At 40.4% G+C, this 14,392-nt stretch overlaps 1 protein-coding gene across 1 annotated transcript; it reads right to left on the reverse strand.

The window, feature by feature from the left end:
- Nucleotides 1-2,035: 2,035 nt before the first annotated feature.
- Nucleotides 2,036-2,991, reverse strand: LOC139283616 (transmembrane protein 252-like). Its single transcript, XM_070903618.1, has 2 exons — nucleotides 2,720-2,991; nucleotides 2,036-2,294 (listed from the first exon to the last, which is right to left on the reverse strand). The coding sequence occupies exons 1-2, from the start codon at nucleotides 2,989-2,991 to the stop codon at nucleotides 2,036-2,038; spliced, it is 531 nt and encodes a 176-aa protein (XP_070759719.1).
- Between the last annotated feature and the right edge of the window lie 11,401 nt (nucleotides 2,992-14,392).

Raw genomic sequence — 14,392 nt, forward strand, 5'->3', positions numbered from 1 at the left:
TTATGCTATATATCATGTGGTGGTTGAGCATCCTTGAGGAAAAGGAGGCTTTTGTGTGTAGTGCACAGCACCTGCTTTTGAAGCGAGTGTGAAATGTGTTGAAGCTGTTGTGTTGAGATAAGAAATGAAGAGGGTTGATCTTTATACGGCCTGAATGAGACACGGAGAGCAGGAACTCATAAACACACTGATTGCCGTCATTATGAGTTGAGGATATGCCAGTGGATATCCGCAAGGATGTGTTCACTCAGTCAGCCAGACATTACCTGTCAGCCATTACAGGTTATTGCCCCATCCAACTGTTTTATAATGTCAGGGGTTATTTCTGAGGTTGGATGAGGATCAATGCCAGTTTATCACCTTTGAATTTGTCGCTAAGAAGACGGTTTAGGTTTTAGCTGGAACTATTCATGTGTCAGAGACAAGTGTCAAATTAGATGAATACATTCCTTTAGTACTCGGTAATGAAAGTCATGCCAATAACCACTCTTTTCATTTACAATGTGCATGAAAATGAAGAAGCCGCAAAGTTGGAGAACATTGTTGCTCCACCAGTATCTTTATTGTGGTGAACTTTTCAACTGAGCTGTCACGTGTGCTCGAGAAAGTACCCATAATCTGTTTGTTCGGAACATCTGCAGACTGAAAATACTTGTTTGCCTCACAAGTCAGAGACGTTATCAACCTTAGTAAGGACAATAGTATACAAATGTACTATAATAAAATACTTATTGAATCTCCGACACAGCCGGAAATAATTTAGATTTGTAACCAAATTAAAACCACTAACTCTTCATTGTGCTCTGTGTCGACTGAAGCATTGGTCTATTTTTATTTACAAAGATAATCAGGGCAGACTTCCTTATATATGTGCAAACGTATTTCACAAAGTCTGTCTCGCAATCATTAGCTCAGATCACAAGACCTGATGTACAGACAGAGACTGGAAAGAAAGCATTCATATTTTCTGCAACAGCCACTTGGAATAGTCTGCAAAAGGAATTTAAATTAATAAACCCCAATTATTGCAGGATTATTATCTGTTTTAGTATTGTTTTATCCGTTGTCTGATTCTGTATTGTTTTGTCTTGCCTGGTTAAAGAAAAATATAGAAATAAATAAATAAACAACAACAACATCTAACTTATAGCATGTAGTGGTGGCCAATATGGCTCTAATATACTGTCCATGTAATCCTATTCAGTCTGATCCACAGTCTGACTGGGAACATTTGTTGCATGTTGTCTCCCTCTCACTTCAATTATTTAACTTCAACTTATTTGATGTCGTGTAATTCTGTTTCATTATTGTTGCAGCACGATCAGGGGAGCTTATTTTTCATAAATATAGTCTACTCACTTGTTTAAAAAATACAATTGTAGAGTGAGATTGAATTAGATTACATCAGGCTACCTGGTAAGAAGCTTTACTTTTACTTTTAAGACTAATTTATGAAGAAGTATTATTCTAAAATGTCTTGAGGAGTGTGAAAAGACATTGTCTTGATTTATAATGCAAAACAAATCTACCAAGGGTTGGCTATATTAAGAAAATAAACATTTTTTACACTTTCAGCATCTTGATATTATTCCATAACGCAAATCACCCTTGTACAGAGGTAGTGTCATTCACTCCTATACAAACAGTTGTATTATACCTGTAAACATACAGCAGTGTTTGATTTTGTTGATCCTTGTTTTAGGAAACGAGAGACAAAACCATTCAAGGAACATCAACACAAAACCACAGTTTAACCTAAGAGGTCGTACCCCTTTAAAGACCTCTGGGCCGAAACAGGCCTGTTAACATAGACATTAAAGTTCAGAGGTTGAGCACTGGGTGTAGACTGATGGCACAAAGGTGATGGTGATGTCAACATGTCTGTGGTCCGTCATTTGGTAGCCGAGCAATCCAACTACATTTAGAGGCATTTCCCATTTTTTCTGGAGTTTTGTCTCTTAGCTCAGCCAGGAAGTAATGTCTATCTAAGATCTCCATTCCTCCCTTTTCAGCCAGTCAGGCAAAGTTTTGTCCTTCAGTGTCCGGACAAGGCCTCCCTCCGCTCCTCTGCATCCACCTCTGCCTGCTGAAGGCGCTCTACCTGACTGTACCGAGGAGGTTGCTCCCAGCTCCATGTGCAGTCTGGAGCCTCCAAGCTGTCCTGGCTGTACAGAGGAGGAGCAAGGCTCACCACCACATCCACCCCTTCTACCACGACCACAAACTCAGCTGCTGTATCAGAACACTCCTGGGTGCCCTGGGACTCCTCGTATGACGGAGGGAAGGAGCTCGGCCTGCAGAGGAAAACGACATACAATACCTTAGTTTACTTTATGACAATGCTCACTGCTAAACAGATAAAAGAGCTGTAAATGAGCCAGAGTTAGCCCAGAAGGGTCATTTCTATCTGTTGTCCCTGGCCAGATATATATATATATAAAATGTATCCTAAAAACGGATTAATTGTTGAAAAGACAATTTGGATAATGAAGAAACATTATGTGAGAAATTCTATTTGTATTGACTTTTGATGCCAATCAACTTAAGTGATTAGTATGACATTTTTTTCAGTAGTTATAGTAACCATAACCATTACATAGAAATACAAGTGTTGCCTTTTTTGTAATTCAGTGTTTCAATACAGATCAATAAGCAGTTTCGTCCACTATTATTATGATTTCTCTTTTTAAAGGGGATCTGTGGTCACAGGTGGTCTCACCTTTCGATAGTGTAGACGTGGATGTGCTCTTGATGTCTTCCTCTCTGGTACATCTTGCTCTTCATGCTGTGGCAGATGGTCCAGAAGACTCCGATGAGCATAGCCAGGAAGCCAAACACAAACATGACGTAGGCAAGGGTGACCCTCCAAGCGTTCCCGTACTCCGTCTGCTGGGACACCAGGTAAGCCCCGATGCAGGTCAATGTGAATCCCACACCAGGCAGGACCACACGGGCCAGGGACCACAGCTGCTTCTTCACATTCATGATCATTTAATTCACTTGTTGCTTCTTTTTTGGAAGAAGTTTCCAGGTGCCTTTTTCTTCTCTTTCCTGATGGAGAGAAGTACCTTCACAAGTCTTGTTGACAATGGTATCAGGTAGGAGGAGTCTTGTGGTTTGACCTCTTTAGTGCCTGTTCAGGGTGAGGCAATGTTAGACTTGCCTAAACATAAATAAATCCTTGTACAAAGTTTGAGTACCAACAAATGTAGCTGAAGTTGAAAGTGTGTGAGTCTGTGAAAATGCTCTCCAGACATAAGGGGAGGTGGCTGGGATGTTCCTGCCTTCTCGGTTGTATATTAACACAGTATTAATCTGGGGTCAGAAGGATGAGAGAGATAGGGCTCGTAGTGAGGCAAAAACACAGTCAGAGAAAGTACTTTGGGATAGTTGAAAAGACGACAAGATGACGATAGACTAAACTTCAGAATAGACAGGTGTGGGCTCCAAGTCTCAAAGTATTGTTTGGATTTTAGACTACTGCTACTACTACTGCTGCTACTCAATCAATCAATCAGTTTTATTTGTCACATGCAATCATACCAGGTACAATCACTGCTACTGCTACCTGCTACTGCTACTAACCTTATATAATGATAGTCTCAAGAGTAAAGGTAATCTAACTCAACAGCAGAGCTAGAACCTTCTTTTTAATCCAATTGGATTTGTTGCATTCATTCTTGCATTGAGTCTTGTAGGCAACAAAATATATATGTAAAACAAACACACACACAATCATGTGATATTTGTGAGAATAGTTTGCTGTGCTATCTGATAAGTAAATCCTTATGCAATGCAGATCAAATATGTGTTGAATTTTGCATCTGACCACATTTAACCCTGCACCATGTTATTTTTAAGTTTACCTACTCTCCGGTTTTTATACATTCCGCTATTTACCTGTGATACTAAAACATGCTTGAGGGAGGGAAACTATCCATATTTCAAGCTCGAGGCATTAAATTATGTTGATAGATTTCAAATCTTCCCAATTATTCAGACCAAATTCATTACCATATAGTGACACTATAACAAGCAATATTACAAATGGACCAACATCTCCAGAACGTTTTACAGCGGAACATTGTTTTTTAATTACCTCTGATTCTTTTACTGATTATCACTGCACACACGGGGCTCATTACAACTTTAAATAAAAGAAGAAAAGCAATAATATTTTAATAGATTTCAAGCAACGTCCACGTCCACGTAAGGAAATTCATTTTTAATTTGATGGATGTTACTTAGTCATCACAACCAGCTACATAGCTGGCAGTCAGCCTGCAGTATGAAACAGTCCGTGCTGATAAAATGTTACAGTATTGCACAACATTTTTCTTTGACACAGCAAGTCATAAGGTAATTTTTCCATAAACCTGTTTTCATGAACCTGGAACTGTGTTCACATGTGGACAGAATGACAGTGCACAAACAAGCAAACGTAACAATTTCAAGTGAAAAAGATCGTATCTGCTTTATCATTATCAGTCAGGTAGTTAAATGTATTTATAACATTTTAAAAGGTGAATCTAAATGTAGTTTGATTCATTTGCAGCATTACATTTAGAGAAATGCTCTTAATTGGCTGTATAATAATAATAACACTTTTTGTGTAATTCTATACAAATGAGTTTTGCTGTAATTTTCCTTTGGGATTTTTCTTTTTTTTCCTTCTCAAATCTGATATTATGTAAATCCTATCCAATGAATAATATCCATAAGTGTTCTGCATGTGCTTTGGCCTTGATGCTTAAAACAAGCTGTAATGTTTAAACTTCTTTGCAGTGAAAATGTTACATAAAGCTGAATAATAAACTACATGGGCAAGACCTGGAGCAAGGTCAGGTGTTCAAAACAGCGCCAATTTTCTATTGATGTCATCTGTTGATCTTTTTTATATCACCCTCCTCAGTCAAGGTTTTGCATACTTATATGCACATGGACCAGATACTTTTGGTTTCACTGTGACAAAACGGCTTTCTGCGCTGCTCAGGCTTGTTCAAGTGCTTAGGAACATAACTTTTGTACAGTCGTAATGTTCTCTGGATTTCTCTCTAAACATACAAACATTCTAAGGTTTGAAGAGATGGATACCATATAAACAGTCTTGGAAAAATCCCTCTAAACAAGTATAGACAAAATGTCAAGGAAGTGTAAATGTAAAGGAAAAAAGACAGCATGATAGCAGATAGCATCTGCTGTGTGGCAAGCATAACTTTATTTCCCCTTGACCTACAGCCTCTACTGTGCACCTCGCTCTTTGTTTATTGGTCAGTCACCATTTAACAGCACTTCAGTATGAATGGTACAGTAGGCTATTCTTGGACGTTATAATGAATGAAGTCTATCCACACCCCCTCAACGCTTGTTGTGAATGCAGCACAGTCATCAGAGCTCTTATTGGCACTCTGAGAGTGTAATGGTTTTATGGACCTTATCAGTCTTATCAGCGTGGAGTTAATCCCCTGAGCTCAGCTTGGGTTGTATCTAGATATTGCACCACGGCGATGTGTTTTCGACAGGTTAACACACCCCTGTGTCTGATGCCCACGTCAGATAGATTATCGGCTTCTTAATGGGCAGGAATTACCAAGTAATGAGTGTTAATAGTGGCACTTATAATTGTTAAGCAGATTATAAATCTTTGTGGCTGATCTACACCTTCAGCAGTCTGATGTAATATGTAATGCCCTGTGAGATGGCAAACGGTGGTGCTTTCAACAGTGCAGGTATTTTCCTCTGTCTTGAAGATGTTAAAGATGACGTTAGCAACACGTCCCTGAAGATAATGTCTTTCTGACAACTATCTTCAGTGCTGTTATCACAGATTGTCAGGCCTGATAGCACGAATGAGCTGACCTGTAAGATAAAATAACCAGAAGTTTAAAAACAGGTGGATGACACTGTGATGTGCTGCACATATAGAGCAGATAGTCAGCAAATAACCAGAGACAAGTGTTCACCTATGTCACGGTGTAATTTTCATCTGGGAATGCATTATTGCTCATGGGGATTTCAGTGTCTGTGTCATTATAACAGATCCACTGTAGGTAAGAAATCCTATTTCAAAGTGTTTTTCCTTCATTCCTCTGGAGGAATGAGGCTTGTTTTATTTGTATAAACTCACTGTATGTGGATATGTTGGGGCCTTTTCATGGCCACATTGCAGGGAGCTGCTGGTGGTCTGATATGAACCAGTTTGGCACACTGCTGAAAAGTGGGAAAACAGATAGGGACCCTCGTAGCCAGACACAATTATGAGGGTCCCCATCATTAACAGATTTTCTCACTTACCACTAATAGCATCCAGCCATGTAGACATAGATTGGTGTTAAAATAAAGGAAAAAAACAACATGACGTGACTTAGTTAGGTCACCAAGTTCCTCCAGAACAGCTTCAATGCTCCTTGGCAAGTCTGCGGAGCTATACTAGAGGGATGAACACCATTCTTCCCTCATGTGGTGTGTTGATGATGGAGGTAGAGAGTGCTGTCTAACACATCAGTAAGTATTAAATTGGGTTGAGATCTGGTGACATTGAAGGCCATAGCATCTGATTTACATTATTTTCATCAAACCATTCAGAGACCCCCTAATGCCCTGTATGGAAGAAGCATCTGCATCAGTTATGTTTCTACACTCATTTATTCAGGTTTTTCCTTTGTCACCTGTCTGTAGGTTTGGTTAATAATCTGTCCAGGTATTGGAACGCCCTGGTGGCCAAGGGGTTAAGTCGCCGACCATGAACCACGTCCCCAGTCTGGTCCGATTGGGGACCTTTGCTGAATACTCTCTCTCCTCTCATTTTCTGACCACTCTTTACTGTCAACTTGGTAATAAAAACTATTCCCAAGTATTGGGAATTTTGTCTCAAACCCAGTTCTATGGTGTGAATGTAAGTTTGCTTTTCAATCCCACAGCATTGAAAATGCCATTTAAAACTATCTACAGCAACATGTCTTTCAAGAAACCCTTTCCAGTGTCCCCTTTACTTAATAATCCTTAAAACACGCAGTAAACAGTTTTCATTGGGACTACTTGTTTGGTAAAATACAGTCACAGTGTGTTCTACTAATTTTTACTGGAGGACATATTCAGATCCTTTACCCAAAGTGAAGAAGCAATACTGCTGTAAAGAAACCCCATTACAAATAAAAGTTGAATGCATTGAATGCCACTGAAGTAAAAGTATTATCAACAAAATGTAGTATTCAACATGCTGAAAAATGCCCCTATTATTATTATTGGACAATTATTGCTGATGCATTGATATGTAAGTGGCATTTTACTGTTGTAGTTGACGCTAATTTTAACTATTTGACATTGTTGGGTTGTTTCATTTATAACTATGACTCATATTTTATAAGTTCATCACATGATTTGTATGTAAAATCTTTGGAATCTTTGTAAAATAACTGTTAAATTAATATATCCCTCTGAATTGTAGAAGTATGAAGTAGTATGAAAAGGGAATAAAAGTGTCAAAGTACATCTGCAGGTGGTTCATATGTAAATAACTAATAAATTCAATGTCCAGTCTACTGCAAGTGCAGCCAGTAAACCTCTTAAATTAAGCTCTCTCTTGCCCTCACACACACACACACACACACACAAACACACACACACACCTTCTTTTAGACCTCATTATTGAGTGATAATTATAGGCAGGGTGAGACAGAGAGCCATTAATTGTGAGGGAAGGAGTGAAGGGCCAGTTATTAATCAGCTGGACTCTGATGAGGACCTGCCTCTGTCATTAATACACATCAGAGTCAGACTGCACACTCAGCAGTACACAAGTTCACTCATTATATGGTCACCAAATCTGGACAGATGACACGCACAGAGTAGGTGGACATCAATTATTAGATTGTTTAGATGATTGTGTAATATATACATGGTCAGTTTAAGCATATGCTAGTTTGCAGTAGTAGTACCATGAGAGGTCCAGGGGGGGCGATGTTGCATTATTTTCTTTCAGCTATGCCAGGGGCTAATGAGCAAGAGCCCTGCAGCCCTTGCTGGTAAAAACGATTTAATAAGGGAAGATTTAAGATATGTAATCAAAATAATCACTTTTTTAAACACGTTGGGTGCATCATGTAGAGTAAAAGTATCTCAAAGTCTTTTAGTCACATGTAACTTTAATGAGATCCATTTGGAGGCCGGGTGAAGGTTCCAGCCTGCCTGGTTTCGATAACCACGATGCTCTATTTCACTGGGGATTGTGGTTGAGATTTTCCCCTATTTTGTCACAGATTATAAATCTCCTCAGCGCCAAGTGTCGGATAACATCTTTATACTGTAAAACCATTCACTTTTGCACCAGCCGTGGTGTCATTTTTATTTATTTATTTTTTATCATTTTGGAGATGCTATTAAAGATAAAAGAGATCTAACAAATGTGAGAATGTGAAATGTCGAAAGAAAAATAGGTCATAAAAAAAAAAAAGGAAGGAGGGAAAGGGAGGGAAAGTAAAAGAGTATAGGCAAGAAGGAGGGAAGGAAGGAAGGTTTTAAACTTTTCAAACTTTCACTCTCACTTTGTCTCTCTGTGTCTTTTTGTCACTTCTTCTAAATGGCTCTCTTACCGCTCTTTCCATGTCCATCCTCCGGTGTTACATGTGCTCTTGCCTGTAGTGTTTCACTGCTCTTCCCTGTAGTAGCTGTATAAACCCTCGCAGTTGTCTGGACCAGCCGAGGCAGGAGGGGATCAATGAGGAGATCGATAGGGTCCCTGGGAGTCCTAATAGCCCTGTTACTGCTCCCTGACTCCCTGCCTGGCTGCCTGATATAGCAGCACACTTGGGGGGGGGGGGGGGGGGGGGGGTAACGCGTGTGTCTGTATGTATGTATGTGTGTGTGTGTGTGTGTGTGTGTGTGTGTGTGTAATCCAAATCCTGTCTACAACCCCCCGCTGAGTCTGTACTTACACTTAGGTCATGATACAGCACAACAAGATCTGTAATTGCGCTAGCTGATGGCTGAGGATGGTCTGTATGTATCTTTCAGTACTCATGTCATGTTCCCTGGAAGTAAACTACAACAAGAAGGCACTGCAAAACAAAAAATGATTAATGTGTGTCTCTGAAAGAAAGAATAGTTGACACACCAGCGATGGAACATTTGTAGCATACTTTAATAAAATTTTGAGGTACTTTTACTTTACTGGGGGGGCTGTGCACCAACTTTACCAGCCTGGTGTCCAAGGAAAAAAGTTAATTGAAATCAAGTTTGTGCCCTATATATAGTGAGGCACAAAGGAAGGTGTGGAGGAAAATAACAAACTGGAGGTGTGAAAGATGTGGGTGTTTACCAGTCAGGGAGGGTCTTTTGAAAGACAATATCAAGTTGCATTATGGGTTGTGTAGGATCCAGTGTTTACGGAGGGTACATCAATCCATCAGTCAGTCAATTTGGATCATTCGGACCTTTCTTTGTTACATTCTACTTGTTGCTATATGTGTGTCTGTGGGTTACATGTGGGTCCTTTACTGTCTTCAGGTGGCTTTTTGTTTTTATTTTAATGCTTCATTAATAATCATCCAATAAATGCTACCTTCATGAAGGTCATAATGTTAATTTGATTGATATTTGCTTTGTTGAATTAAGTGTATGATCATTTGTTGAATTGTATTGGATTATACTGAGAGGTGTTTCTGTCATTTAGTCATTCATATAAAAGGGGTGGACAAAATATTAGAAACACAAGACTTTTACTTGACTTATACTTTTACTTATAATGGAGTATTTCTACGTTGTGCTGCTGTCTTTACTTAAGGGCTTGCATACTACTTACACCACTAGCTGATGACACATTTTCAGGTGGAAAAAGACTGGAAAAAAAACTTTACCCTCAGCTCCACCTGGTGTGCATTTGCTACTACTGAGGTTTGACTGGAACAAAGGACTGTGATTCTGTGTGTGTGTGATATTACAGGAAGAAATCTGTAAGGCAAAACTTTTGCAAACTCCCTGAGAAATTTCTGATTCCGCTACTGATGTTGCTGAGATGATGAAGCCTACTGCATGGTATGTGTCATCCAGCCCTTGTCTGCTACCCCCCTCTGTGCCTGCAATGATATTTACACCACGATACAGCGCAGGTTCTCTCAGTGTGCCCACTCGAAAATGAGTTGTGAAAAAGTACAATATATCAAGACTGCCAAAGCTTGCTGCTATCTGAACACCCCGCTGATTTTCCAGATTATCAGGCTTCACACTGGAACCTCGGTTGTGGTAATAAACATCTGTAATGGAGGTGTGTTGGTGAGAAAAGGAGCAACAACAAAGTGAGTCCAACTTGTGTGATTTTTACTGTCTGAATTTCAGGATATAATTTGTACCAATCAGATCAAAAATCGAGAACAATGAGGCCAAGTCTTTAGTTCAGCAACCAGATGTCTTTGCAGTTGGGTCATCGCTGGGTTTAACTCAAACATCAAAAACAGATGGGAAGAAAAACAGACTACAAATAAGCATGTAGAAGCCACTGCATCTGAGGGGCCAATGGGAAAGTATTTTACAAAATGTGGGCTTTACACCGAAATACTTTAATCACATTGGAGACACTTTTATAGTTGAGGTGTGGTGGAACCTCTGGAAAGCAGACAGACTGAGTTACAGGGCATGGAACAAACCTTGGTGGATTTCTGCTTTAGTGCCAGAGAGAAGAAGTTATTATTTCCAATCATGCAGGGATCAGTGAGTCTAATTAAATGTACAGAATATATTCAGCGTAGTAGATCTACATGGAATGCCCACACCCCCATCAAACAATGTGCCTCTGCGGCCCATTTTAGCTCTCCACAAATAAGCCTGTGATCGCAGCCATACACCACATACATCACATACTGTGGATGTGAGGATGTAAAGTTCAAAGATCCGCAGTGGAGTCATGTTGAAGGCAGATGTTGCGCTATATATCAAGAGTTCCCGCATTACATTCCTCCTGGGTAAGATGATAAGATGATAAGGCCAGGGCCGTCCTGCATGGGCCGGGGGGGAGAGGTAATAATTGCAGCGTATAATTCAGGGTAATGAAGGCTCCGCCACTAGATCAGCCATAAAGAATGATAGGGGAGGCAGACGGGGAGCCGCTCACGCGTTTGACCTCCACTGGCATTCCTCCACCTCCTATAAATTTGTGCTGTGGTCTGACTCCAGGCAAAGGGAAGGGAAGGAGGGAGACGAAAGGAAGGAGATGGACAGATGTAGAGGAAAAGGAGGAGGAGGGAGAGAAGAGATGAGTGACAGAGTAAAAGAGAGAAGGAGCGCATGATTTAGCCTCAGCTGAGACACAGAGGTCAAATTTTGTTCTCTGATCTTTGGAGAATATACTGTACTTCTTGTGTGCTTTGAGACTACTGGACTAGAGACAGCGCTCCATAAAGTATAGAGCCACGTTGGGACTCCAATGAGAGGAGAGAGAGATGAAAAGAAGAGCTTTGTTTAATTTCTTGTGATTGCAACAGTGTAAGGACTCTGTCAGCTATGAGTGACAACTGAAAACATCCTAAAATAAACTACGGCATCTATTACCATCAAACAAGGAAACATTGTGCCATGTCTCACACAACTCTCTCCCACTCAGTGTGTCCCTCCCTCTCTGTTTTCCCTCCAGTTCATCGGTATGCAGGCGGTGTGGCGGTGTACTGTGGGCAGACTGGGCTGCGCTGCTCTCCTCTACATGTCTGCTAAATGACAGTAATTATTTTCCTGGGCTGCAGGCGACTCATGCATGTTTTATTTCCACCTCCACCTCCCCCATCTGCCTGCATGGCGATGCATGGCACACACTGTGGTAAGATGAAAATACGTAACAAAAAAAAACAGCAAAGCATTTTATTTCTCTCCATACCTTCCTATGGGTCCCCACTGGGTTCTCCAGCCTCGGTTCCTTTACTGAGGTGGCCCGGTCTTTTATGGTACCAGAGGGGTTTTTGCAGGGACTGACAGATGCTGTTAGGCTGGTCTCATGATGGTCTAGACACAGATAAAAGATGCCTAATGGTGGTTTGGGTACACTGGCTGCAGTTGTAAGCATTTTAGCACAAAATGGCTACCGTGTTTCAATTCAGGTCCAGGTGTCATTTGGTGTTGGGGGTGACATCCATCAGTGCAGTTTCACCCAACCTACAATGGCTCCTGTAAGGATTGTGAAATGGCATGACTTACCAAACAGCCTAACCAAACATATTCCGCTCTGACAGAACAGTTGATCATAGTTGAAACAATAGAAAATCGGCCCCACGTCAGAACTCAGTCCAGGTTGCCTGATGAATGCATCCTATTAAATCTGGAGATGGTTGTGTCTTTTTTTTCCCCCTTCATGGCACCGTGTTGTGTGTCACACCGTCCTGTGACATGCAGCTCGTTTGGTGCGACTCAGGGGATCTCTAATACCCCTGCAGCTTTCATAATGAACATGTGGCTTCTCTCTCTTGGGCACAATTTAGCGTAATTCATAAGCAGAGGACGGGGCATTAGCCAGATGGTGCTGTGGGTGGCATCCTTTCTCTGGCCATCCATTAGAACTGCGTTGGTGACAAAATTCCAATGTGAGGAGACAGACAAGGTATCTGCTTTCAGCATCCATCTAATTGTTTCTGTCTGTGTGTGTGTGTGTGTGTGTGTGTGTGTGTGAGAGAGAGAGCATATAAGTGGCTAACTTGGATCTCTGTAGCTCAGGTTTTCTCAGGGGACACAAGTAAAATTAGAGAAATAAATGAATATGTGAATATATTTGAATGCAATGAAAACGTTTAGATATGTGCAGTGTCCGAGCTAATCTACAAAATGTTCCTAAAGGAAAATTGAAAAATGTCTGCATGCCACAGGGACTTGGAAAAGGTTGGAAATAGCAATTCATACCAGATTCACTTAGGGACTGGAGTTACTCTTCTTGTGTCCCACCTTTTGGATCATAACTCCTAAAACAACTCAGCAAAATAAATAACACTTATTCTCTGATTGTTTAATGGTATTAATTTTAGTAAGGCCTATACATCCTCACAGAGAGTTATTTTTGGTTGTTTGGAGGATGATGGATATGATATTAGCCAGTAGTTTGTAGTGATGAACCCACAGATAAATCACCCTAATCTGCAGTTCCCCTCAGCTTTATAGGGAACATTTTTAGCATCTTTCAGCTCATTGTTTTGGTTCGCGGGATGTGACTTTACTGTTTTGATTCACCATCCACTCTCAATGACCCTGTTTTCAGCTGCATTTAGCAAAAATGCTCATTTGAACTACCACCAAAAACCGCCCACTGTACACTGCCAGCCCAGCACCAAACGGCTGGTGAACATAGTGCAGCATTTGGCGGCAAAAGAGCCAGATATTTCTCTCAGGAGTTAATGGAGGCCAGACCAGAGCTAAAAGAAGGTGAAAGAGAGTGAACATTAGACTTGCATGCATCCGGTAGCCCGAAACACGACACCAATTTAATGCTTATGTTGCTCTGTGTCCACTGGATGTATTAGCAGGCAAACAGTTTAGACACACAAACATAATATGTCAAACATGTTTGATTCTGCCTGCGAGTGGCAAAAACAAGAAAAAAAACTATTAAAACAGGTTTAGAGACTGGAAAGCAACAAGTCCACCTTGTTTTAAAAAATGGTTACACTGATTTCTGTTATACTATAATCATAGAGTCTCCAAGGCAAAAATCTCTGGGGACCTCTTTTATGTCTTTGGACAAAGCGACTGTGTGGTTTCACTTATGTCTTCATGGTACTTGGTGTTAAAGGACCCACAGTAGTGTAATAAAGATGACTTGGTTTTCTTTTATCATTATAAACCATGGTAGTGTCCATCCAGCAGTCCTCTTTGTTTGTTTATGATTGTTTTAGGTATTTCTTTATGGATTTTGTTTTGGTATTGAGTGTTTTTCTGCCACTGTCCACTAAACATGTATATCCAAATGTGATTCGATGTTGTGTTTTTTAGATAAACTGAATGACTAAGTGTTCCTCTACTGGTTGAGGCTTTACTGGCAACTCAAACTAAAAGAACTATTTATAACCAAATTTGATTATTTGAAAAAGGCATTGTCACAAAGCTGAAAATAGAACTGTTTTGGAGATACATGGTTTTCATCAAGGTTTGTGTTTGTTGAACTGTCCATGCAAACTTGCAAATAAAATCAGCGTCAAAAAAGGGAAGGGCTGATGAATAAAAATCAAACGTTTATATTAGCCGAAGATTTGTAAAAGGCACCAATTATTTCAACCTGTTCATAAGTTGTGAGTGATACAGACAGACACACACATGTAGGAGGTAATAGGCACACATATCAGTAACAGACTCAAACGCATGTGTACGCTCACACACACACACACACACACACACACACACATTCTGATCAGCAACTCAGCCTTGCGTG

Source organism: Enoplosus armatus, chromosome 4 (genome assembly GCF_043641665.1).
Source record: "Enoplosus armatus isolate fEnoArm2 chromosome 4, fEnoArm2.hap1, whole genome shotgun sequence".
Classification (NCBI taxonomy): Eukaryota; Metazoa; Chordata; class Actinopteri; order Centrarchiformes; family Enoplosidae; genus Enoplosus; species Enoplosus armatus.